At 36.3% G+C, this 27249-nt stretch overlaps 2 protein-coding genes across 2 annotated transcripts in view; both read left to right on the top strand.

The window, feature by feature from the left end:
• The first annotated feature begins 8671 nt into the window (after positions 1-8671).
• On the top strand, positions 8672-17355 carry LOC129278731 (cathepsin Z-like). Its single transcript, XM_064095856.1, has 7 exons — positions 8672-8894; positions 9576-9739; positions 10310-10489; positions 13258-13408; positions 13887-13962; positions 14580-14669; positions 15490-17355. The coding sequence occupies exons 1-7, from the start codon at positions 8773-8775 to the stop codon at positions 15601-15603; spliced, it is 897 nt and encodes a 298-aa protein (XP_063951926.1). The 5' UTR covers positions 8672-8772; the 3' UTR covers positions 15604-17355.
• Positions 17356-25171: 7816 nt separating this feature from the next.
• Positions 25172-27249, top strand: part of LOC129278763 (transcriptional repressor scratch 2-like) — a 33099-nt gene continuing 31021 nt past the window's right edge. Inside the window, exon 1 of the mRNA XM_064095668.1 lies at positions 25172-25378. Coding sequence (XP_063951738.1) covers positions 25172-25378 — 207 coding nt within the window. The remainder of the gene's footprint in view (positions 25379-27249) is intronic.

The raw sequence follows: 27249 nt of genomic DNA, 5'->3' as shown, positions 1-27249 counted from the left end.
AAACACCCTTCACTTATATAAAGATAAAGTTTGGTGCGTTTTTACGTCGATGCGAGAAGGGGACGTAGAAAATGCTTCTGTTTCAGGCACCCAGCCGTCTTCGACTTCTATTGAAAAAAAGGCGTTTTCTTTTAAACGCTATATTCGTCATGCTCGTCATGATTACTGCCAATCGCCACCCCTTTGCCTTTTTTTGACTAGTCACGCCATTTATGGTTGCATATTGCGCCATTATAATGACATTTTGGTATGGTATGAATTTATTCGATTACTGTATACAACTTACATCATAATTAGTGGGGTTTTTTATTCGCACTTTTTTTTCATGTCTTACACCTTTTTAGGGTTCTTGTTGGGCAGGATTAAATAAGAGTAAAGGATTATTAGGAGCTGGTAACTATTTGCGTGGTTTAAGACTTAAGTTGACGTTTTGAAAGTGAATGTGGAAATTTAGCTTAAAAAGGCAACAAATTATTAACCTCTTCATTACTATATTTAGACTCTAAAACTGCACAGTTCTAGTCAAAGAAGAACCAAAACAGGTCGTGAAATATTTGCTTAAAGCTGATCTAGAAACTTTCATTATGGGGAAATCAAGAAGAGAGGGAGATAGAACAGTAATCAAGAAGAGAGAGAGAGAGAGAGAGAGAGAGAGAGAGATAAAACGGTAAGGGAGAAGGGTCCTGTGTCATGAGTTGTTTGACTAGTCATGCTAGTGGCGTATGTTCCTCTGCTTAATAAAAAAAATAATACAAGTTTTAGGTCTGAATTGCCTTTAAAAATTGTTACAACTTATAAATATTTGAATCAGAATGTTTGTGAAAAACAAGACAGTAGTTCGGTTCGATCTGCTCACATCATATTACCACTTTAGCCGATGTAGATTAAAACGGTTGAGAATCAGATTGTTCATAAGAAATTGTTCACATTGTTCATATTATTCGTCGAGTCATGTGTGACGTAAGAACAGCCTTTGAAACGGTTTATTTTCAATTGTTCTATTGCCAATTCGTCCAATTACCAACTCGTCTACTATCATTTGGTCTACCATCAGTTCTTCCACTATCCACATGGTCTAATTGCCATTTCATCTTCTCACCATTTCGTCTAATAACCAGTTGGTCCAATAGCCATTTAGTCCATAGACCATTTGGTCAAATTGGACTAAGTGTGATTTGTGCGAAATGAATGAAAATAAAATGGATAATAAACCAACTGGTTATGAAACGAAATGGTAGTAGACGAACTGGTGATTAGACAAAGTGATGATGAGATCAACTGGTTAATGGGCCAAATGGTTGATAGACGAAATGTTGATGGACGGAATGGCATTAGACTAAATGAATGTAGACCATGTGGTGGGTGGACGAGTTGGCAGTAGACGAATTGGCAATTTACCTTTGAAACAGCCCCTCGAATTCATGAGAACGAATGGGTTGAGAGTTAACGAGATAAGCATGCTTTCACACTGTGAGTTCGTTGTCATGATCAATATCCCGATCAACCTTTTGTTTCTAAAAGGATTCATAAACGCGAGAGGCAATTAAGCGTTGAAATTATATGGCCAATGAAAATACAAAAGGGGAACTTTTTCAAGAATAACAAGACTGAAATTTTGAATATCTTGTTGAGGAGTTTAACTCAATGTCAAAAACCCTGGTATTCGTCAAACATTAGCTGTTGAGTGGTGTGTTTAGAAATGGGAGCTTTAAGAAGGCGTCGAGAAGTCGTGAAGTGAAAATTCTCCTCTTGTCAACTGGAAGGTCATTGACATATTTAACTTGAATTAGTGTTGTCTAGAATCTTGAAAAGAATGATAATGGTTACGTGAGAGAGGGGTAGAGGGAGACGGGAATGGGCCGGGGGGGGGGGGGCCTTGGGATTACGTTGTGAGGAACATAAGAATCCATACACACAGAAAGAGTGCGTTTCCTAAATGCACACCTTTCTTTATGGGCATGACACGTGTCCGTCTTTACACAGGCCGCAAAACAACAGTTTAATAATTACACTCGAGAACAAAATGATAATTACATTGCAACAACATGTACAATGATCAAGAATATTAATGTGATATATGTGTATATTATTTGGATATTCGTAAAAAAATATAAACATGACATTCTTTATAAACATTGAAGGATAATGAAACTATTGAAACCAGTTAAATTGGCTTGACATGTTGTTATTTTACAAGATGCAGTGTTAAGTTAAAAGATGTCATTAAATGTTTCTGGCAACTTTCTTAAGTATACAGACAAAAACAAACTTTCTGTTTGGAATTCACATATTTCTTTAACTCTGATGCTGATTATGCAAATTTGCACCCTTCAAATGCAATAGCTGGAACTCCTATGAAATTTAGCTACATTTGCATCCTTTAGCGGTGCAGTCATACATTTTGCTACTGGTTTGCACCTTTTGAGCCCAAAAATTAACGCACCCTAAATGACACTTTGCACTTCAAAGGGTACAAACATCTATATCCGGATGCAATTAAGAACAAAAAGGTACTTTTCACCTATTGTGTCCGAGATTGCACCAAAAAGGTAATGTCAGTCTTGTTTTGACAAATTCGAACATTTTTTTATCAATTTCTATAGTACGATGAATCAATTCATGAATATCAAATAAAATAGATAAACTAAAAAAAAAATATTGGCATTGGAAATGTTCAAAATTTGTGAAGCAGAGTTTTAAAATGGACCACTTCACATCAAAGAAGTATAATAAGAATATTTTAAATGTCATATCTAAATCGGTGCTTTCTGATTTTACAGAATACGATTTACTACTTGCCCGTTTTATAATCAAAGGCGCAATTATCATGCTTTTCCATTAAGACTTCGCGTTTTTGGTTTAACATTTGGTTTGGGGCTCTATCCTCCTTTATACAAATTACATAAAATATTTTGCAGCCTTTCATTTATCTTGATATTATTATTGTTTCGCAAAGAATGGTAAGTGTACTGCGAGAAAATATTGTTTGTTTATTTTTTTATCTTGAGCGACCTTTTGAAGTAAATGTGAATTTACTGTTTGTTCTCCCCGCGTCCCGAATGGAGAATACAAAATAGGACAATTGTGGATAAAGGGGATGGGGTTCCGAACGAATGGAGGGGGTTTGAAGAGGCGGGGAGTTTCTTGCTACTTCTGATCCCACTTAAGCCAGTCCTGATAGCAAAAGCTCGTATAATTTCTCTAAAACGTGTAAACATGTCTCGGTAATTGCCGCGGAGTTGATATACAGCAGATTCTCTGCTCAAGGCTCGCCGTGGCGTCCTCCGAGATAGAGATAGGCCTAACTCTACGTTGCATCTGTGAACCCGCCAAATCTCGCTCGGGTCAAGAGCTTCAGATAAAAAAGTTTGTCTTCCATGGAGCGCGAAGTTGTAAAGGAACTGTTAGGTTGATGGTTGAAAGCGATTGATAGCTGGAGAAGGAGATGAAGATAGCAACATAAGAGCGAAATATAAGGATGGAAGGGGTGTCTAATACTCTTCCGAATTTGGGGCCGATGGTGTTTCTTATTTAAGTGCATCATTCGGGATTGTGTCTTGACACTCTTATTCTGTCAAGGTGATTGCTTGTGTGTCCTATAAAATTTGAGGGGGTTCAATGTTTTAGCACTATATTTTGCTATTGTTATATATAAGAAGAATTGTAAGAGAAATCACATGTAGATTCATCAATGTATAACACTATGTGCGGTACATCGGGTTTTACCTTTGTCTTCGATAATGTATAATAATAATAAACACAGATATAATAAAGAACACTGTTACTACAATAACTAATTATTATGAAATATTAACATGCGTAAGATGGAGTTGAAAATGACATACATGTATTGGTATGGCATGGGATACATCGATAATGTTCAAACAAATGAGTGTTCATTCTTTTGCTCATTAATGATCATGATATACTTTACCAGTATCTTGGTGCCTTTTATGGAGCAATCTCGCTCAATGCTCGCACTCCTTTCCACATAGACCCCCCTGTCACCCCCTTCTCCTCCTCAATTAATTGATATCATGTCGATGTTGCCAAGGGGAGGAACTAATACGACGGTGATATAATGGCGCCACGCTGGCTCACTCTTAGAGTGCTATATAGTGGGCATTATCGTCTTCTAAAAGGACAGGGCCGATTTACGAAAAGTTACTTTACAAAGCCTTTTAATGAATTAAAGTTCAAACAACCTTTCATTAAGATATGCTATAGTCAAACCAACGTAATCATAGGAAATAACGAAGATTTTTAAAGAAAGAAAACAGAGAGATATAGACAAAAAGGGAGAAGTGATATCTAAAAAGTCTAAAATTTGATAGAGATCTAAGTCGCGTAACTCTGGTTTACCCTTTTGTTAAAGGGGAAGTTCAGTCTGAAGGAAAGAAATACCAGAAAAAAAATGATTGGTGTAGGTTTGAGAAAAATCCTTTAACGATTCAAAAAGTTATTATAAAATGAAGTTTTTTATTTTATGGCAACATGAACTAGCATCGGTCCCACATGTCATGTAATATAAAATGCATAACTTTCAATTTGTTAATGGTTCATTAGTGGATGTGAAATAATTTGTCTGTTGACCAAGGTATATACAACAAAATAATTTATTTTTTTTTTTGAAAATGACATTTCATTGAAATTTCATTACATGTTATTATATGGGGAATTTGCTCGCGTATGACGTCACAAATAACTTACAATTCTAATAACTCTTTTAATCTCTGATGGATTTTTCCTGAAACCCTCACCAATATTTCATTATTATTTTTTTCTATTTTTCCCCACCCCCCTTCACACCCTGGTGCCGCCCTTGAAAACTGACAAACATGAAATCCATATACACGATCGTCATCCCAGCTTGTTTATATGACGTCGAAATCCCATTGATCGTGTAATTCGACGATTTATATTTGTTTTCAATCTTAAGGGGCAATTTTCAGAATCATAAAGCAGTCGAGTTTGACGGGGGCTTATCATCTTGTTTGTAACGAATAGATAGCACTGTTTGGCTTTCATAGATATGGTTTTTAAAAGCACTTCATCGCAGTGTGATGTGTAGTCATTAGGAATACGATACCGTGCTTTCGAACACTGTACTGCTGGTGTTCCTGGAATTAACTTGAGTAAACAATAAAATCATAAAGATCGGACAAACGATCTCAAATTAAATATGTTTAAAATTTAGTGATAAAGACTTGAATTATTCATTTATTTATCACATTCCTTATCAAGGTATCTTACATTGAGTCGTTTACAGATCGGCACATAGACTGAGACACGTTGCGTGATGACTTGTACCATCGAGATTGAAAAGAAAGCGACACAAAGGCCGGCATTAAAAATACTGCCGATATCAATATTAAATGAAAGGGTTAATAATTTTTCCCTTTTTTTGGGGGGGGTTGGTTGTTTTACGCAGTTCCTTATTATGCTATCCTATTTAGGAAGCCTATTCTACACGTTTCATTTTCTTCAAATATTGAGCATACGATTACTGGGTGCAAAAACGAATATCTTTCAAAAGGAGCGGAACCAAATTAACCACTCCCCCCCCAAAAAAAAAACACCCTCACCCTCACACACTTTCAAAATCGTTCCATGGCCCCTGCTTTTTACAAACACTTTATAAGAACTCTCACAGTCAAAGCCAGAGTTTTGACGGTTTTGACGTGTTTATTTGCATATTTCAAAAATCATTTCCATGCAAACATTGAGGTTAAACAAAATTGAACTGAATAAACGGATAATGTCGGCGCATTTCGCAGATTGCGAAACTATATACAATATCAATATCTAAGTCAACACGTGAAGATAAAAAGAATTCTGTCAACAAATTGTTCAGGCCTCAGGCGAGCCAAAGATTTTATGGAAGTCGCAGACATAAAAGAGACCCGAGTTTGTTTTAGCTCGCTATTATCATTTGTATTTACTAGATACAAGAGGGATAGTTTACGACCTGGATCTCGACCAAGCTATTAGGAGCTACCCTATTTTATTTTATCCACCTTTATGAGCTACCCCCTGCCCCCTCTCTCTCTGTATTTTCATGTTACATCCATACCCCTTTTTCTTCCTTGATAGAAAAGTTATTGTTACACCCCTTCTCCTAAATGTAGACGACAATATAGATAAAGGTATGTGCGAAGCGATGGATGGATAGATGTCGGAGACAGGGGCCGCGGTACCGGAGGGGGGCTGGGGTGGACTGAAGCCCCCCCCCCCCACACACACACACACAAAGGCACAACTTTTTCTAAACCTTGTACAAAAATGTAAAAAATGACAAGCTGACGGTGTTTTTGCATGGTCAGCCCCTCCCCCTATTTTTTAAACCGTTCCGCGGCCCAAGGGAGATGTCGGTATTGAGTACAAACTCCTGAAGACATCACGTCTTCTCTGCGACAGTCCATCCTCTAGACTGATGGAGCTAGCAAGCCGCCCAAAAGACTCACTGTAAAAAAAAAAAAAAAAAAACATGCTGAAATTAATTCATAAAGTGAGAAATATTTGCCGCAGTTTAAATGATATTCATAACTTTGGCAGTTTTAAGTAAAATTTAGTTGCTTTCTTTGCAATCATTTTACTCAAGCATGTCAAGTAAATCGGGTCGTGTGGTCTAGTGGTGAGAGCGTTGGACTCATAATCGCAAGGTTGTAAGTTCGGATCCCCACTCTGCCATTGTCTTCACTTTGATTTAAAAAATCAGCCCTAAAGCATTATCTGTCGTCTACAATGTCAGCCAAGTGACTGATTAAACTAGACGAAAAATGTTTTCTAGGTAAATGGTTTTATTACCAGCTTGGCGTTTACCAACAAAAAGCTGTCCTGCCGAGTTCCTACGGGAGTTACCAGAAACAGAAACATAAATTATGTTACATCTACTTACTGAGTCCACGACTTATTTCAATTCAGTAAAAAAAAATCGCTTTACATTATATTTTAAAAAATGAGCGGTGAAAGCCTGAAAGGACATTCTAACAACAAAATACCGACATGTTTAAACCAAAAATTAGACATCATTTTGTCATTTAGCTGTCCATGTTTAGTTATTGACGTTATAATCTATTCTTCTTAGAACAGTTCTTTACCATTAAGCTTCATAAGCATGCAATGATATCATTAAATTTCAAGGTAATGCACATAAGGACCCTTTTGATGTTATTCCTTTATATATCCCACTTCATAAAAGTGATATCTCATCCGTAACAAGAGATCTCCTGATTTCTCCCCCCCCCCCCATCTCTGCGCGGCAACTTTGATGGCGCTGTTTTACCTAAAGTGTTCTGTCGAGTTGACTAGGGGTATCACAGGCCTAATTCATTTCCCATAGACTCGTGTGTTAAAGTGGCACTTTAAAAAAATTCATAAAAAACAAGGAGGAAATTCGAGGGTTGAATGTTTACTACCAGTGGACAGGATATATGTCTGACATTCCATATCTGACCAGAAAAGGGTACCTCGACCGGCTCATTTTAAAAATAAATCGGCATTTATGAAGACTACACCCGACAGGATCAAATTTAGGTGTAAATTTAGGCGTAAATATTCATATCTGAATGACACGCGCCTTAAAACCCAACACCAACAACAAATTCATCCCTTGAGAGAGTAAAATGGCCCCAATTCTTCCGCCAGTAAAAAATAGTTCCAAAGTAGTGATATATCTTTCCAATTTTGAAAAAGTAAGTTCAGTAGGTATCCTTCGTAGAATCAGTGTTAGATTGTCAATCATATTCATTCATTTTAGTCAATCAGCAATATAAAATTTAAAAATTGAGAATGGGTTGGGTCGAATGAATATTTTTTGCCTGTCAGTTGTAATTAGGCCCGTGTGACCTACGGTCCCGACATATGATTTCTAAATGGGCAAAATTATTCACATCACTCTTCTCCTTTTTTGTATATATGTTTTTTTTTTCTTTTTCTTATTTCTCTTCTTGTTTATATAGTCTGGTGGGGTTTTATTGGTTCCAATGGGATGTAGGCCTACTGCTGAATTTCCTCGTTAAATCCCTTTTTAATGGTCGGGGTAGGGGCGGCGCCTGTGAATCTTAATATTAAAGGGGAAAGACGTCCTAAAATGACGTCATCTTTCTTTCTTGAATAATAGGGGTAGTGCAGGGGATTTAGACCGCTCTTTTTGACACCTAATTTGATTTGATTTATTGTTTTCTTCTGCATTCATAACATTCGTATATAATATATTTTTTATTACATAAGAAACATAATATATTGGGCGGATTTGGGGGCATAAATCATAAAGAAAAAAATTGACTATTTTCTACTACCAAATAATTTTAACATTATTTCACAGTTTGCAGGAGAAGGATTGTCATTATAAGCAGATTGCTTGAAAAAAATGACGACCCCCAAAATGACAACCTGTCATCTTTTCAGTTTTCTTCATCTGTTTTCTCCCCCCCCCCCTCTTCTTTTCTATTTTTAACTACTTTAGAAATGAAAGGAAGGCAGTGCCCCCCCCCCCCCCGTGGTGCACAGGTACATGTTTATGAACACAGTTTTGATAATAATTAAAAAGAGATTGCAACTTGTGTAAACCATATCAAGTACACTAAGCCAGGCCAATTGATGTTATCAGCTTTCGGCGTTCGACCAATGTCTAATAACAAAGGGCAGGGTTCAAAATTAGTACTGTTACACAGTATAATTAATGTATTATTCACTTAAACATTTTTATACGTACGTCGTCTAAGTATTGGTTGATCATTCGTAGAGCTGAACGCATATTTCTATAGTAGTATGGCGTCCAAGAAAGAATTAATACTGCTGTTTCTGATTTCCTTCTGTTCTGCTGTCTGCTCAGCAGTTAAGTTTGAAGCATGTTACTTACCAGAGAAAGCACGAGATGTCAAGCCAATCAGGTGGGATATTCTAGCTGTAGTAGGGTTACAGAGGAACCGAATCAGCTGCGAATTCATCCGAATACACGTATTCGGGTGGTTTCGGGAGTATTCTGTTCTCACTCCGCAAATGCAAGAAAATTCTGGGGGGGGGGATTCGGGAACATTCGAATCCACCGAAACCATCCGAATCAGGCCGTATAGGGGGCCGTATTCGGGCAGAATTGGTCCGAATTTCATTCGGAAGAATTCGGTTTTGGTGTAACCTTAGCTTACGTTATTATTATTATCATTATTAATGTTACATTATCATTATTATCATTATTATTATTATTATTTTATTATAATTATTATCATTATTGTTATTACTTATAATGCGCTTTTGATAAAAGTCCTAACGCGCTTTATACAATATACAATTAACTCAAATTGTGTACGATTCTGTTCTCTTAAAACTATAAACTACTTTTTCTCGCCTCTGTGAAATTATTCTTATTCATCACGAATGAAAACGAAAAATATGTGAGTACCATACTGTAGTATCAAGGAAATTTAAGAGAAGTAAATATCAGTCCCCTCATTCATATGAATATTTGAGTAAATTAGTTTTTGTTAAATGGTGGTTTTATTATTTTTGTTTGTTTTTTCTTATTTAATCTCCCAATGTTATACTTTCTTGTCCATGATCGCAATCTCATGAAGATCGTATCCTCGCCCCTATGAGGCAATGGACCTGAGCAGCCTCCCGGCACAATGGGACTGGCGGAATGTGGATGGAAAGAATTATGTGAGTCCCACAAGGAACCAGCATATCCCCCATTTCTGCGGCTCCTGTTGGGCTATGGGGTCAACAAGCGCACTTGCAGGTATATTATAGAAATATAAATGATATGTCTTTACTTTTGGTGCATGTTGGAAGCATCTGAAAATAATGATGGCGACGATGATGATTATTATGATAATAGTGATGATGGTGATGAGGTGAGGATGATGATGATAATGATGATGAAGATGTTGATGATGATGACGATAGAAATAACAATAATAACAATGACAGAAAGAAGAAAAGTAGAAGAGGAAGAATAAGATGGTAAAGAAAAGGAAGAAGGAGAAGAAGAAGAAGAAGAAGAAGAAGAAGAAGAAAAAGAGTCGAAGAAGAAAAAGAGTCGAAGAAGACAAAAATATATAAAATATAGAAAAGGGGGAAAATTGAAGCAGAAGAAATTACTCAATTGAAAATTACAAAAAAAATTCAGATCCTTATTACTTTTTAGTATATCAAAAATTAATATGCATTTAAGTCACAAAACAAAAAATAATGACATTCGACGTACTTTCTGTAAATAACTTCTCCTTTCGTTTTCTTCCTTTGCAATGCCTCCACCCCACCACTCTCCTTCGCTTCCTAACCCTTACGTTTGTGGACTTTGCTCAAGATCGTATTAACATCATGCGCAACGGTTCGTGGCCATCGGCGTATCTATCTGTCCAGCACGTGATCGATTGCGGCAATGCCGGCAGTTGTCACGGGGGCTTCGATATCGGTGTGTACAAGTACGCCCATGAGCAAGGGATACCCGATGAGACATGCAACAACTACCAAGCCATTGACCAAGGTATGGTATATTCATGGAGCAGGGGCCACGGAACCAGTGGGGTGAGGAGCCTTCAGCCCCCTCCACCTTTTTTTTCAGAACCGTTTACAAAAACTTAAAGGAGAATGAAACCCTTGAAACCAGCTGAATCCATATCAAAGAGAAAAATCAAATAAACGTATTGTTGACAGTTTGAGGAAGATTGAATGAATAATAAGAAAGTTATGAGCATTTGAATATTGAGATCACTAATGCCATGTAGATCCTCCCATTGGCAATGCGACCAAGATCTGTGATGTCACACACGTACAACTCCCTCATTGCTTTAGTACTTATTTCACTTACATTCTCACTTTTACAGAATCTATCACAAGGTGAGGTGTTCTCTTTATGAGAGGACAAGTACAGAGGTTTCACAACATTATATCATTGATGAATCGTTTGTCATATGATTAGAATGAGCAAAAAGAGATGTTTTGGGGTATATTTTCAGTGTCCAAAAGGGGAGAGTTGTTCATCTGTGATATCATAGATCTTGGTTGCGTTGCCAATGGGAGGATCTCCATAGCATTAGTGATCTCGACATTCAAATGCTCATAACTCTTCTATTGCTAGTCCTATTTTACTCAAACTTTTGTTGATCTTATTCTTTGATTTTTCTGCTTTCACAAAAGCTAACTTGCTCCAAGAGTTTCATTCTCCTTTAAATTACCATCTGATTGTTATTTTTGCATGGTCACCCCCCAGGCGCGTAGCAAAAAAAAAAAAAACACTCCCAAAAAGAAAAACAAAAGGAGAAAAGGAGAAAAAGAAAAAGCGAAAGGAGAAAAGGAAGAAAGATATAGCTTTGTTGTCTTTTCCCTTATTTTTGGTTAAAAGAATAAAAACCCTAAACGAGACGTTCTTCTCTCTTCATACAAAATTTTGCTTCCGCGCTCCGCGCGGGAAAAATATCAAAATTGCCATTCCCTTTTGTTTCCCACACCTTTTTTCTACTCCGTTTTTCCCCTTCCCACCTGTGGGAATCGTATATATTCTTGCCAGAAATTTTAAAGCATACATGGGTGTAAAGAGTATGACAAGTATTTTTTCAATTCTTGCATTGACACAAAAGTTTGGCTCTTCTGCTCGGATCGGGTAAACATTACCGTCACTCCCCGAGTCCCCAAATGCTACTTCTTCCGCTTTTCAGCAAGTAATTTTTGGCAAAGTATCTGCTCAAAGGGGGAGGAATTAAATTCGTGCCGTGCTTTATGCAAAAGTATGTACGATATTATACTTTATTCTATATCGCTGCACATCCATGTCTTATTTTGCGCCATTGATTTGAAATTTTAAATATCTCTGAAGTTTCTTAATCAAAAGGAAGCGCTTAATATGAGCGAAATTATACATTTTTTTCCAAAATAAATCACAGAGGTTTCCGCGCTTCGCGAGCATGGGAAAGGAAAAGTTCCTCTTCTAGCTTGCATCATCCCTTTCACATTTTGAGCTCGTTTTTCTTCTTAATCGAGTTATATATAATCTAAGAAATATCAAATTTAGAACAGGTTAAAGTTTCAGAGAATTTTTTTTTATATTCGCGGGAAGGAATATAGTGCCTATTTCTTTCCTGTATATACCCGTCTTCTACTCTGTTTTGCGACTTGAGTTAAATACATTTAATGTAGATACACTTTTTACAATCAAATCTGATGTGACCAAGGTAGGCATAATCATTTCTGTTCTCTATTTTCATAAAACTTTATAAGCTTCCACCCTTCGCGCAGTAAGAGGAATTATTTCAAATTCTTCAATCTTTTCCCATTTTGGGGGCACTCATAATTTCTCTCGAAAAAATTTTTGTTTTAATCATAGCAAGTCAATTTTCGAGTTGATGAGGGTACCAGAGACGCCAGAGACGCCTTCTTTTGATTTGAATTTGATGAGGTATCGAAAACTTCGCGCTCCGCAAGGGAGGGGGCAAACTCCCCCCTCCCTGCACCCTCCCCCCTATGGAGTGCGCTTCGCGCGCTCTGTAAGTGTTGACACCCCTTTTGTTGCACTTACCGCCCCCTCCAAAATTAAATCCTGGCTACGCGGTTGACCCCCCCACACACACACACACACACACACTTTCAAATTTGTTCCACGGCCCCTGGTAAGGTCAGGCGACAGTCATACCAACGAGCCCAACCCCCAACCGATCGAAACAATTTAATAGCTGGGTCGGTCTGGGTCGGTGACACGACACTATGTTCCTATGACATTTTCTCCGGTCTTTATATCTCAGAGGGCATAGGTTTAGAGTTGGATTGTAATAGTTTTTTTTTGGGGGGGGTCAGAATAATGTAAAGATGATGATTGGGGTTTATTTAGTTTTGGAGGTTAGATTTTATGTGTGGCTTTAACGTGCAGACTTTATATCGGAGCAATTCTCGCCGGAGCAAATGTCATGGAACCCTTGAGTCGGGTTGTGTTTTGGTGTGGTTGTAACTATATAACCATGATAACCCCAGTACAAATCTAATTTCTGTTCATACGTTTTTTAATTAAATGCTAAAAATGCTAAATCATGAAAATGGTGCAAAAATAAAAATCATACGGTAGTTCAAATCTAAATGTCATATTTTTTATATCCATTGCAAATACAAAATAAAAATTATCCTTTTATTCATTTTTCAGTGTTATGGTGGTTGAAAATCCCCCCCCCCCTCTCTCTCTCTCTCTTTCAAATATGGGCCCGTGCTAAACGTCTCGTTGATTACGTCATTAACATTTTCTTTCATATTACTGCTCCACGCATGCAGAATGCAATCCACTAAACCAGTGCGGAACATGTAGCCCCGATGGCAAATGTATACAGCTCTCGAACTATACCATATACAAGGTAGCTGACTATGGAGGGCTCACCGGACGTGACCAAATGATGGCAGAAATATATCAGTCTGGACCGATCAGGTATTTTGAATTTAGAATTCGGTATACAAAAGTAAAATGCGCCATTCCTCGATTGACTGAACAAAATATTTTAAAATCGGAGAAAATGACACAAGAGGAAAGGAAAAGAATAAAATATTACATTATTTTCTGCCGGTATACAGGTATAGTGTCAAAATATTTCCAGCAAAAAGGTGTATCAAATTTTGCTCGCTTGTGTCGCTCGCTTGCATCTTTTTAGACCTTTTGCTCCATCCGCCATATCTGCCCACCCCCTTCAAAATCTTTGGCTCAATACGCCACAGATGTGGACTACATAGCTACCAAAATTGTAATTAAGGAAGCTTTTATTTTGTTTAAAAAATAACACTGTGATATCTCCTTGTTTACTAATAATTATAAATATTCATAAACTATTAAAACTATGATTATAGATTTGACTTGCGAACGCATATGGTTTCTTCACACCCCCCCCCCCTTTTTTTTTTTTGTTAATCAGCTGTGGCATCGATGCTAGTCCAATGTTTCACAACTATTCTGGGGGCGTGTATAGTGAATATAACACCAAGCCCTTGGTAAGTGATTTCGATGTTATGCTTATGGTCACGAATTCTTAGGGGAAAAAAATATTTATTTCCATTTGAATAATAAAGATTTGAATTTAAATCCTTTTGAGATTTTGAAAATGATAATTATAACCAATTACTCTATTATTGTCATCATAATCATCATCATGAAAAACATCTATTCCAGTTTTCGCGGGCAAATACTGCAATAGTTCTATAAGCATTTGATTTTTAAACGAATTTTACATGGCACTAAAAGGGAAAATAAATTCCACCACCCCCTCAAAAAAATGAAACAAAAACAAAACAAATATTTACAATATAAAACAAATATTTAAAAAAAATAACTAACCAACCAAAATATAGCATGGACCTCTTGATAAAATCATCCATAGCCAATTTAATCATACCAAGATAGTTTTGGATTATGCCAACTGTTGAAGTCGCTTATCACAATTTCCCAACATTATTCCCATGTGTGCACGAAGTTTCGATGATACCCCATTTATATTCATTTTGAATATCGATTTATTTATTTAGGAATATGTATTCTTTCAATTTTCAAAATATATTTGCATTCACGTATCTATTTATTTTGTTATCCATGTCTCTTTATTTTTTCAAAGCTAAATCATATCGTCTCTGTAGTTGGCTGGGGAGTTGATCGCACGGGAGTGGAATACTGGATCGCAAGAAACTCGTGGGGAACTCCATGGGTAAATACGCTCAATTTCATGTTTAATTCGAATAATTTCAAAAAGTATTTTGTAATGAAGCCTCTATTCATCCATTTTTTTTTATTGAACATTAATCTCTCCGTAGAAAGACGAATACGATCATGAAAATATGTCACATAGAATAGAGAATAGAAATAGTTATTTAAAAATCTCGAGTCACCCACGAGGCCTATACTCTACAATATGCATGGAGCTATTAATAGCTATCTTTAATATCTCCATGGTATATGCTACCATTTGATATTTTCATAAGAAAAATACTAATTTGGGCGAAAGGATCAATTCTTACGTTAGGTTAGCATTAAAAAGAACTCCCAAAAAATGTGAAATGAAAACGGAAAGGTTTATTGCGGAAGAGAGCGAAGACCATCAAAATAAATATCACGTTTGACATTGAAATAATGGAAATGTGATGTCTAAAAAAAGTAGTAGTAATTGTTCCCCAATGTGTGTGTGTACAATATATTTGTATAGAACTTTATCTTGAAGGCATAAAAGCATTTGGAAATCAAAACGTGTACCTGTAATTTGGCAGCGAAAGACCCTTTATACACCGAGGATTTGATCTCAAGGGTTTCATGAGATCACAGCTATTCGCGTGTCAATGATAAACGACACACTCACACAAAATAGCTTGTAAACCTCCATTTAAAAAAGATCGTGTAATAACCCTGATAACTGTATTAAGTGAAGTCGCTTTTACCAATAATTATAATGCTTAGAACGATATTATAATATAGTTGCTCCATACGAATCTTGACATTTTGGTTGTGATTATTTTTTTTACTGCATTTTACAGGGAGAGACTGGATGGTTCCGAATAGTGACAAGCAAGTTTAAAGGAGGTCAGGGAAACAATAACAATCTCGCCATTGAATCGGAATGTGCATTTGGTGACCCAATCCTACCATAAGTTCTTGTCTCTGACACCCCCCCCCCCCTCCCACCCCTAAATCTAACACACAGACCTAACAGAGAGACACACGCGCGCGCCACACACCCAAATTCCCCCCCACACACACACACACACACCCTCTCACACACGCAAATAGTATTCAGTTTGTTGCTGTAGCGGCGACAAAGCCTAATATGCTTCAGTACAACATATATTCTTGTGGCTTTTTATTTCTCTTTTGTGTACATATAAAAAAAATTATATATAACATGTAAAACATAGTCATGTTTGTGAGTGTTTGGCAAGTTACATATCATTTGAAGCTTAGGACGAACTTTTTCGATCTCAATAAATACCTCAAAATTCACCATGATCTTGGGCGACTTATTATTGGTTTGGGGATGGCAGGGTCGCATTTGATACTTAATTTAATGTAATGTATTTTTTATATATCTGTCAGGATCAGTAAGCATTCATGGGGTTTTGGGGGTATGATTTTGTATGGTTTAATGCTCAGTAATTGATATTGACCTAATTTATTAAGTTTTTCCTTGCTTTAAAAAAGATAAATGATTTATTATGATAATTTCTTGTTATAACCTAAGAATGCGTAATTCTCTGTGGTTATATTGAGAAAAAAGAAATAATTTTGATGATTTTATATTTGTTTGTGTGTTCATAATCGTCGATGATGATTCATTACTTCAGAGGTTCTTTGTTTTTTTAATATCGCTTTTGAATTTAGTTCCACTGGTTATAAGAACCCATGTTGGTCAACCCTTAAAGTTGATTTGGACATAAAGAAACAATTCAGAATGCATATAGCAGTGCACAAATATTTCTTGGTATTTTCAAGTTTCGCGTATTTTCACAAAATATTTACATGTGCTTAATTATGAGGAGTATGCAATTTAGAAAAAAAAAGTTGACGTCACACATTATTTACTTTGTACTTTCTTTTCTTTTTTCTTCAATCGAGACACAAACTTGATTCTGAGAGTTAGCGCAAATCATACAGAGGGTCATTCATTGATTACGAATCATTGGACATGATTGGTCAAATCTCATCTTGCCAGGACCTACCCATAATGACGTCATAATCAAATTACACATGCTCAGTGTTTTGATTAGATAGTTACGTTCTCATGGCTGTCCAAAGAGAGAGGGAGAGGAAGTAAAAAGATATTGCGCCATCTCGCGATGATTAAGGACAGTGCTTTACAACAGATCGACGAGTTCTATTTGAGCATTCTTCTCCGCTCCTTTACTCTGCTTCGAGAGACACAAAGAAGCAATAATTCTTTCAAAATCTGTCAATTACACTTTCTTATCGAAGCAATTCTTGAAAAGTACGATGCATTTCGATGAGTGATGTATCCAGTACATTATCTCCGTCTCCTCATTAAATTAATCTCTACATTCTAGAAGAAAATTGCCCTTGTTTTCGATTTTCATGATCATTCCATTCGTCTCCTCCTATGGCTTTAGAGGGGCATTGTTGCATTCATTAAAGGCTTCGGGGAGAGTTCTCCACGACTGTTCTGGGAGGTGAAATGCTTCGCTAGGGACTTGAGAGGATGAACAGTAATTTACCATCAATCTCGGAAAAGGGGGAAAATGAATTACGGTTTGCGGTGATAATTCAACCCCCACTGTGTCATCTCGTCTGTCATAGATCTATTGTGTTATTATGAACCTTAGGGATGACATCACTAAAGATACCTGACATGTCAACAAAGAGACAAGACTCAATAAATAACCTTTTCTGTTATTTACTTTTTCCTGTTTCTTATTTTTCTCCCTCAATCTTTTTCCATTGCATCGGCGGTCTTTTGATTTTTCTTTGATTTCAAATCTGTTTTTACTTGTTCCCAATCATTTCCTTCTTCTTCTTCTTCTTTTTCTCCTTCTTCTTCTTCTTCTTCGTCTTCATTTTCCCCTTCTTTGTTTTCTTCTTCCCCTTCTTCTTTTACTTCTCTCTTCTTCCTCCTCCTCCTTAGGGGCGCCGGAGCGAAGTTGAAAGGCAGGGGGCAAAGGGGAAAAAGGGCCGGGGAAAAACAGCAACTTTTCTTTCAAAAAGGGCACTATCTTAAAACAAAGACTTATATACACCACTCACATGAGTCATGAAACTAATTAAGGCACGTATAATTATGCTTACAAGTTGTTTCCTTCATAAGTAGTAACATGTAAAATGAGAATATTGTTTTATTGTTTTTTTACCAATCATGATATTTTTTTCTTTATGGGAATTTGCCACAGTATTGCAAACGCTGGCTAAATTCCATTAACCTGTCCTGGGGCCCGTAACACAAAACTTAGTAATGATTGTAGAACATTTTTCTACGATTGATTCCATTAATTACAATGTACAATCAATCGTAAAATCAAGCGTACGATCAATCGCGAACCTTTGCGTTACGGGGCCCAGATCTCCTCAATATCAGTATCAGTTTCAATAGATTACTTTAATTCGCGAGCCGCTTCATTTCAGCATAAAAACTCAGGACGAAACATAGTAGACAATATATTCACAAGAAACAAACTGGCATATCGAAAGTAATGATACAAGTTTGAATATTTTACATAGGCCTACTCAATTTTTTTCAAAAGAGAAGGCTATGAAAAGAATGATTGTCTTTTCGGATTACTTGACGCATTTCTGACTGAAGTCCTGCTTGTGACACGCGTTGAACATTTCAGTTGCGCGTATTCAACACACTTACGTTTTCCTCTGCGCAGCATTTTGTTTCGAATAGCAGCTACCTCGTATTCGCTGAGATAATTGTAATGTGAAATTCATCAATTTAAAATGTATTTTCCAGAGTCATACTAGTATTATAAAAAGAACAATTGTTTCAAAGGAAAAGGGACGCCACACGAACATTAACAGATTGAACATTTTGAACAAACTAGAAAAGAAAAGGCGCAGTTATGAAAAGTAAATAAGGGCATATTAAAATAGGGCATTTAATTAGAGGTTTAAAGGGGTGAATTTCATTATAAAAAAAAGAAGAAGTAGTGAAAGGGACAAATCAAATTTTGAAAATGGATTGTGCAATCAGAGGATGCATTTAATGCTAAATTAAGAAACCGGGCGCTCATCGGGCACGAAAAGAGTTATCTGATATGAAGAACAGGCACCTATGTGTGAAGGCAAAGGGGCACTCGTTAACACATAAGCGGGTCCTTCTCAGGTGAAAGGGGCACATACACGTTCGTGAGGGACACTTTTCTTGGGTAAAAACTCGGGGCACTGATACGAGATACGGCACTTAAAAGAAGGCAAGGGGGCACTTGTTCATACGTAAAAAGAGTCTTTCTCAGATGAAAAGGGCACAGAACACGTTCGTGAAGGGCATTTTGGGGTAAAAATTGACAGTGATACGAAAAAGGGCAATTGCATGGTAACACTTAAAACGGGTCCTCCTCGCTGATGAAAGGGGCACAGTACACGTTCGTGAGGGGGGGGGGAGCATTTTTCTTGCATAAAAAGAGCACTTTTTCAGTGCTTCAACAAGTGGGGCACTGTATACCCCGCCCCCTTCAAATCGCCGCCCCTGCCCCTCCTGTTTGTCTTCTTCCAGCGCGCGTGCTCCCCCTCTCTCCCCATAGACAAATAACATAAGTTTAATCGCTAAAATCTAATCACATTCATGAAGAAAGAATCTGGTAAAAGTTTGTAGTACATTGGATGAAAGATGTTACTATGCTTGCTAGGTAGGCCTATCTGCCGTGTAAATTTGTATCATTTTCAACATGTTCAATGATATCACCTAGTTTGAATTTGTCTTTCCTAGTGATAGCACTATAATCACGATCATAGTCCATGAAAGCCAAAAAAAAAAAACTCTTAACTCCCAGTCCATACATTTTGTTAATGCACTTGCTGAATCAACATGCGGAGATTGAATATACGCTCCCTTTTAGACACTTAAAATATATTAAATTACATATTCTCATTTATGACTGTATGACATTCATATTTTATTTTACACTCTAAAAACTATTGGGAAAAGTACTCCATGAGGGTAATTATGTGTCCAACCAACATTGGCCTTTTTGGGGACATTTTTATTTATCCAGTGCAATGAAAATGTTGCCCATTCTAAAGTAATCGCTGCTTATTTTTTTTTTACCTTACTTTACAATATGCTTCCCGCATTGGGTAAATACTGTCCCAACGCGAGGTAGTATTTTATACAGCCTTCAGGGAAATACTTTGATACTTCTATTTATGAATGTTTAGCTTTGAATTTCAAATTTTGTTATGGATTCTTCCGTATCTACAATACTTGTTGATATTATGTTTGTGTGTATCCTGAATTTTACAGGAAGGTGATTACATTTAAACGTGATGATAAGATAGGTCATTCTACTTTTTATAAGATTCCGAAATGTGTGAGAGGCCTATCTCGAGATGATATTGTTTTTCAATCAAATTTACAAACTAGGCTCATTCGCTGATATCAATCGAAATGGACAAGAAGTCTAATGAGGGGTGGAGTTTCCTCCGTACTCGTAGCTGGGCAATTCTAGATGCGCAGAATCATGGAGCTATCTGTGATAGCTCCATGGCAGAATAATGCTTTCTTTGGATTTCATATCGTACATCCGAAAACGATTTTGCGATAAGCACGACTCGGAAGATCCATATTTCATTTAAAGCGATGACACGAGGTTTTCAACCAATTTCGACCAGTTTATATTGGCCTCTAATGGACAATTTGCATGGCGCATGCTCTTGTCCATTCTCGCGCAGAGAAGGGCCGCCGATGACATAGCCCGGGGGCGACATGGCGAGAGGGGCGACCATCGTCCGATGTTCTGTGCGTTCCATTATTCCGCACTTTGCGATGCGTTGGGTCCATTCTTCAAATCTATTACCCCGTCATTCAATCGATCAATCCCCCCCAAACGAGGAAGAAGAAATAGAAGACGAAGCAGCAGTTGAAATCACGGCAAACAACAAAAAGAGATTCCCTTTTCTTCTGTTATTTGTAATTTCGCTATCCTATTTCTCAGTATGATTTTGGGGTGCGTTCTTTAATCATCCATCTCGTATAATTGTCAAGATAATTGGTCTTGATTAACTTGACATGATAAGAATCAGAGCATATCTTGCAGCATATGGACGCATGATGCACTTGTTCCATGAGCATCTTTTCCCCCATCTTCCTATTATATCCCTTGCGTACGGAATTTATTTTCTTTTTTCTTTTACTGATTCATTTGTCCTAATATTCACTTAACTTTCTGGGGGCGGCATCATGTACTTCTTAAGAGGGAACTCATCAAGAAAGCACACAATTTTTTTTAAAATGTCTATCATGTCTAAGTTCTCTCATCTTTATGTGAAAACAGAAACCTTATCCCACTAATGGTCAGATTCGTAGTGGTGAAAATGTCCAATTAAGTAGCCTTACTGGGATCTGTCCATGGATGCTTTTCATTTTTGTTTTGTTTTGTTTTATTTGAGGAAAAACAAACCTCCTTTTTCCTTATTTCGGAAAGAACTTACCATGCCTAGCAAGGCTAGCATCTTACTAATATCTCCGTCTTTATGAATAAGATACGGCCTATATTAAAGAAACTTTATTACAAAATGCACGGGATTGATGTTGGGGGGATATGTTAGTACATGTTATTTATGAATACAAACAAAAATGTATTTTGACAATGGTCGAAATACGTCGGAATATGAATTCATCTACAACAGGTGGTGTCAAACAAGTACCAGACTAATTATGTCTATAATTTTAATCTGGTCGCGCGTGTCGATCGATTGGTTTTATGCTAACGAAATTGTAGTATTGATTGAATCGATCGCAGATCCTTCATCGCGCGTGCGCAGATCAATATGATCTCTTTCGAAAATTATGCTTATAGACATTCGTGACGCTGTGCACCATGGCTGGCTCGCGAATTAAACAAACTAATTTATCTTTGTCTGGTACAAAGGGTAAAAATACAAACATGACAAAGGAGCACTACAATCGCCGACTAAAATACTTTTGGTTATGTTCTGTACAATATTATCCATTCTTTACTCCCATTTCCCTGGTATTAAGATGTAAATTTTTTTGTTAAAGAGCAGTAACTTTTTTATTCCTGGTCCGATATCTTTCAAACTTTAACCATTCTTTTTATTTCGACTTCCTTTCATCTTGATAATTCGTTAAGGTCGGTCCAAAGTCTCAAGATGTCCGTGTTCATTCCGGTATAATATATGTCTCTTATGCTTGAAGCTTTGGTTATGAAATAATAACGGCTCTCATGCAATTTTAGATTTTAAAAAAGAAATGGAAAATTACGTTCTCAATGACATTAAAACACTTTCTTCAGCAAATTTTCAAAATTTAAACGGACAACATACGATCCTACACTGTTTTGTGTATGTAGACAAAAAATACCTAATATCATTGGTAATTCAACAGATGCTAGACAATTCATGCCAAATCCTCAATGGGTATTTTATAACCCAACATTATAAGAATGACCAATTCATTAAAAAACATTAAGAGAGAGAAGATATATTATAAGTGTTCAGAATAATATTTCAATATTTCTTTTTTTTCTGTATCAGAACCGAAAAATAAGATTAACAAGTGGAACGCTTTGGAATTCTCGCCTGCATTACGGGATTCATTAAAGCAGCAGTGCTGATTTTAAGGACTGAGAATTGAGCAAGACGATCAGCGGCACTTGATTACTATTACTCTTATGTTCACTTTTTTATGAATTAGAGCCATAAACTTTCAAAGTAATAATGGCATTTCAATAAAAAACCCAACATGGTCAAAGTTCATTGATCCTAAATGACCTTTGACCAATATCATGTAAAATGAAACTCATGAAAAACAATCAATAATGCTTGATTACTCTCTTGTCCAAGTTTCATTAACTAGATCCATATACTTTCAAAGTTATGACGACTTTTAAAAAAGTTAACCTTGGTTATTAAGATTTCGATGTTGATTCCCCCAATGGGCGATTCCATACGTGTCGTATGGGATATTTCCAGAACAATTTCTAGTCTATTATAGCTGAATGCTTGAGCAACAAAAAAAGTTAATAAAATAAAGTTCTACTGGGTAGTCATGTGAAAAATTTATAACCAACAAAAAAGTGATTACGAGTGAATTAAAGGTGATAATGTTGCGTGTCGTACGGGACGCAGAGATGTCCCGTACGACACGCTCCGTTTTCACCTTTACTTCACCCATGGACAGTATAATATTTGTTCTTTGTCTTTTTTTTCACATTGACTACCCAGTAGTACTTGTAATTACTAGAAAAACAAATTGAAGCTCCTCATTTGTTTGGACAGCAGGTTAAAAAATTTTGTGAAAATAGTTGAGATTTCTAACATGGAATCGCCCCAACATGGTCTAAGTTCATTGACCCTAAATGGCCTTTGACCTTGGTCATATCACCTGAAACTAAAGCGGGATATTTAGTGAAACTTGATTACCCTTATATCCAAGTTCCATGAAATAGGTTCATATACTCTTTAAGTTATGATGACATTTCAAAAAAAACTTGACCTTGGTTAAGACATCAATGTTGACGATGCCGCCGCGCCGTCGGAAAAGCGGCGCCTATACATGTAGTCTCGCTCTGCTTTGCACTCAAGATAAAAAACGGTAAATTGTCAATTGGTCAACATCCCCTTTGTCAACTTTCCGTTTCGTCTATTCCCAGCTCGCTGACAACCTGTCCGTCTACTATATAAGCATTCGGTCAGAAAACACCAATTAGCCACTTCGTCTTATTCCCACTATAGGTCGAACACCTCTTAGTCTATAGACAAACTGTTTAAAATCCAAATTTTCATGTGACGATATAATAATACTATTTATACGTAGTGGAAATTAGACCAACTGCGTTCAGACCAAGGGAATGTAAACCAACAAAGCAACGTAATATAAATGAGTCATGTTATCATTCTTACACAAACAACCCCATTGGTCTGATTATGAAATAATGACAATAACCCACAGAACAAAGTTTCGTATAATAAAATCTTGAAAATGATATATAATTTGGGAACTAATATTAGGAAATGTACTTTCAAATTAGAAATGGTGTCTCCCGATTCCCTGGAAATACGGACAGATATTTCCCTGCGAATCCATTGCGGCTGGTCGGTCTGGGTACAAACGAAACGGGAAGATGGAACGAAAATGAAGAGGGGGTAATTTGTGAAATTTAGCAAATTCAAGTTTGGCGGTATAGAGATGAATGAGGTAATGCGATTTGAATAATTTCCTTTCCACAATGTGAAGACGTCGTGTTTGAAACGGCACTTACAGGCGAAACTGTGGTTAATTTTGTCCAGAGAGTTCTTAAAGTAGACGCTGTACACAAATCTAGTAAGAGAAATTGGATTAAGTTGTAATGAGGACAAATTTGGTGAGTTTCCAATCCAGCCACAGTTTGGAAAGGACAAAGGGTTTAGATGAGAGAGATAGAGACCAAAAGAGATCGCCTTCGGCGTTTGTTGTAATCCAGGCAGATAGCAAAGAAGCATTTACAAATTAAATCAAAATGAATCGTATTAAATGATTAGCTCTGAGAAACATATGGATTTCTAATAATATACATAAAGTTGCTTTTCTTTGTTTCCACGACGACTAAGAATGCAAGTAAGAGGTAATTTTTATGTAAATTTAGTGGAGCAATGTACTATCTTAAAAAGATGAATGAAGGAAAGGTAAAGATGGGGGTTTCGGAATGAGTTTGGTTTATTAGTAAAATAAATGATCATTACAGGTTTCAATATAGATTGATAGAATTTGATTTCAGGATGTAGAATGGGTATAAACTTGAAGAAGAATGGCGATGAGTCAATTTCTTGATCCTAATGTAATCATGCAAATGCACTTAGTGAACTGAAACCAAGGAGATATTTAAAAGATTTACCAATCATCGTATACATGGTTTAAGGATCAATTAATATACAAAATATAAATGAAATTAATCTTATATGATTTGAAATAATTAATTATGCACAATTAAAAGGGAGACAAAAAGATAAAACTAACAAATTATTTCACAGCAATCATACCATATTAAACATGGATTTGCATAGTGTTTGTAAGATTTGGTAGAGCACTATTCTGATTTGTTTGTTATTGTTGTTGTTTTTGCAAGACATTTCTTTAGATTTATTAACATTTCATAAATTGAAATGTGTTCGTTTTCAGTGACGGTAACTAGGATTTACAAAATGGATTTGATTCTGATTGTAAACGAAATCTTTCTTCGAGTCACAAGTCTTCGAGTCACAAGTGTTGTCAAAATCAAATTGCCGTATTCATACACGGTGAGTAAAACAGTCACTTGGTAATCATCTCCTTGTGATATTTCAAAAATATTTTAATACAGTGTCTAATTGAAAAGTCAAATCCGCTCAATACAGCGAATCCCAAGCACGATTTTTCTCCAAGTCAAAACACAATGACGGTACCCTCCTGTCAATCAATTCAACTGGTTCCAGAACACGTACAGTAAGTAGATCGAACTCCTGACCTGTCGATCAAGCCGGGCGAAACAACAACACAGAAAAGGCAAGAAAGTGACAATGTTTGAGAAGTTGGTGCTCAGACGAGATCGTGTTTCATCGAAGAACTGGGCATCGACCAGCGCCGTGTTTGATGATCGGCTCTCATTCGTCATCACAGCTGATCATCCGATACGCTCCCGTGAGGTGAAGGCTCCTTCGTTTTCGGAGACGCTAGAGCAGGGTTTGAAGCAAAGTACAAGAGGAGTTGAAGTTGGGTCTGTACCTGTATGCAGAGGGCATGGAGGGGAGAGGTAACGGATGAGAAGTATTTTAATTACAAAATTGAATATATATTAATAATAATAATCACAATCATATTAGTAATGATACTAATAATAATGAAAATTATAATAATAACAATGATAATGATAATAATAAAAATAATAATACTACTACTAATAATAATATTAATACTACTACTAATAATAATAATGATTATGAAATAATAGTAATAATGATAATAATAATAAATTATGATAATTAATATAGTGATTAGACATGATATTCAGAAAATAATATCATATTTTACCCTTCTTTCTTTCCTTTTATTTCCTTTTCTTTCTTTCTTTTTTGGTCGTGAGAACTTTTTTTTGGGGGGGTCAAACGCCCCACCCCCCCCCCCCCCCCCATTTGTACACCACTGAGTGTACGGAGCAGATGCTAGCTATTTCATCTACCTTGAAGCAGATTGATGAATGACCTTTTGTAAATTAGTTATCGGTGAAATAAGGCTTCTTCAAACAGGGATGAAGATCGAGAGGTTACAGCACAGTACCACGTCCCCACACTGTAAAAAAAAAACATTGAATCAGTAGTTAACACTTAATGTATTTAAGTAGAATTTACAATTTGTAATTATTTTTCGTTGTTTTTAAGTAGTTTCAACTTGTCTTTTAATTTACTTGATTTATTTGGGTTCAATATACATTTAAGAAAATTCACGTATTGATAGCTTGCTTTGATTGAGTAAATCTAACTCAATTAGGCAAAGATGATTATTACTTATAAAATCATGTTGAATGTACTTATATTTTCAATTAACGCCATATTTAAATAATGCATGAATATTCATTAGAGCAAGTAAATGTTTTTTTTTTTTAATAACTGTCATTTCTATTTGTGTTTAAAATTGTTTTGGATAAGGGTGTGCTAACTATTGTATTCTTTTGTTGAATCAAAGAAAAGGCAACATTAAATAGTCATTTAGCAGAAAATTATTCTCACTGTTTTATTTATAAGAATGAAACGATCGCGTATAAATATCAATGTCAGTACCTATACATGTACAGGTAAGTGACAATTCACAAAGTCTAATATTTGGATAAAACATGTATAAAATGAAAATGATGCCACCAAAAGTGGGACGATGGGGGAGCGGACTTTCGAATCACGAAAGTCCATCCACTCCCCCATTTGATATTTTCAAATATTTTAGTGATTGTTTTACTTAATTGAATTAAGTTATTGTAACTTAATTTTCTTGAGTAAAATGGAAGCAAAGAAAATAAGTAAATTTTACTTAAAACTGCCAAAGTCATAAATACTTGAAAAAATTAAGGCAATTTTTTGCCACAATTTTATTAAGTAATTTCTACTAATTTTTTTTTACAGTGCATCATCACAACGAAGACTTTATTCAACATGCTTTATTGAGGATATCATCCAAAATACATGACATAAACTCAAGGTAAATAATTACAATTATTAATTTACATATCTTCATTCTGTTTTAAAGACAGCAGTCGACAATTTATATTTGCAAACCACTCAAGCAAATAATGATGGAAGGAAATGCCTTAAAAAAAAACTAAGAAAAAATGAATACTTCAAGATTATGCACCCTCACATACATTAACGATCACTCACTCAAACCTCATACACACTGACACCCATCATACACACACACAAACACCCAGTACGCGCACCACACACCCACCACACCCACACACACCTTCACACGCTCACCCTTTCACACACACCCACACATACACGCATATATTCCTTCCTCAATGTTTTCCAGTTAACCATGCCACATTGTGTACGAGGGAACACTACCTCTGGAGTCACCTCATCATATTCAAGATTTCGAACATCTT

Source organism: Lytechinus pictus, chromosome 2 (assembly GCF_037042905.1).
Source record: "Lytechinus pictus isolate F3 Inbred chromosome 2, Lp3.0, whole genome shotgun sequence".
NCBI lineage: Eukaryota > Metazoa > Echinodermata > Echinoidea > Temnopleuroida > Toxopneustidae > Lytechinus > Lytechinus pictus.
This window is presented reverse-complemented; position numbering and strand designations above follow the sequence as displayed.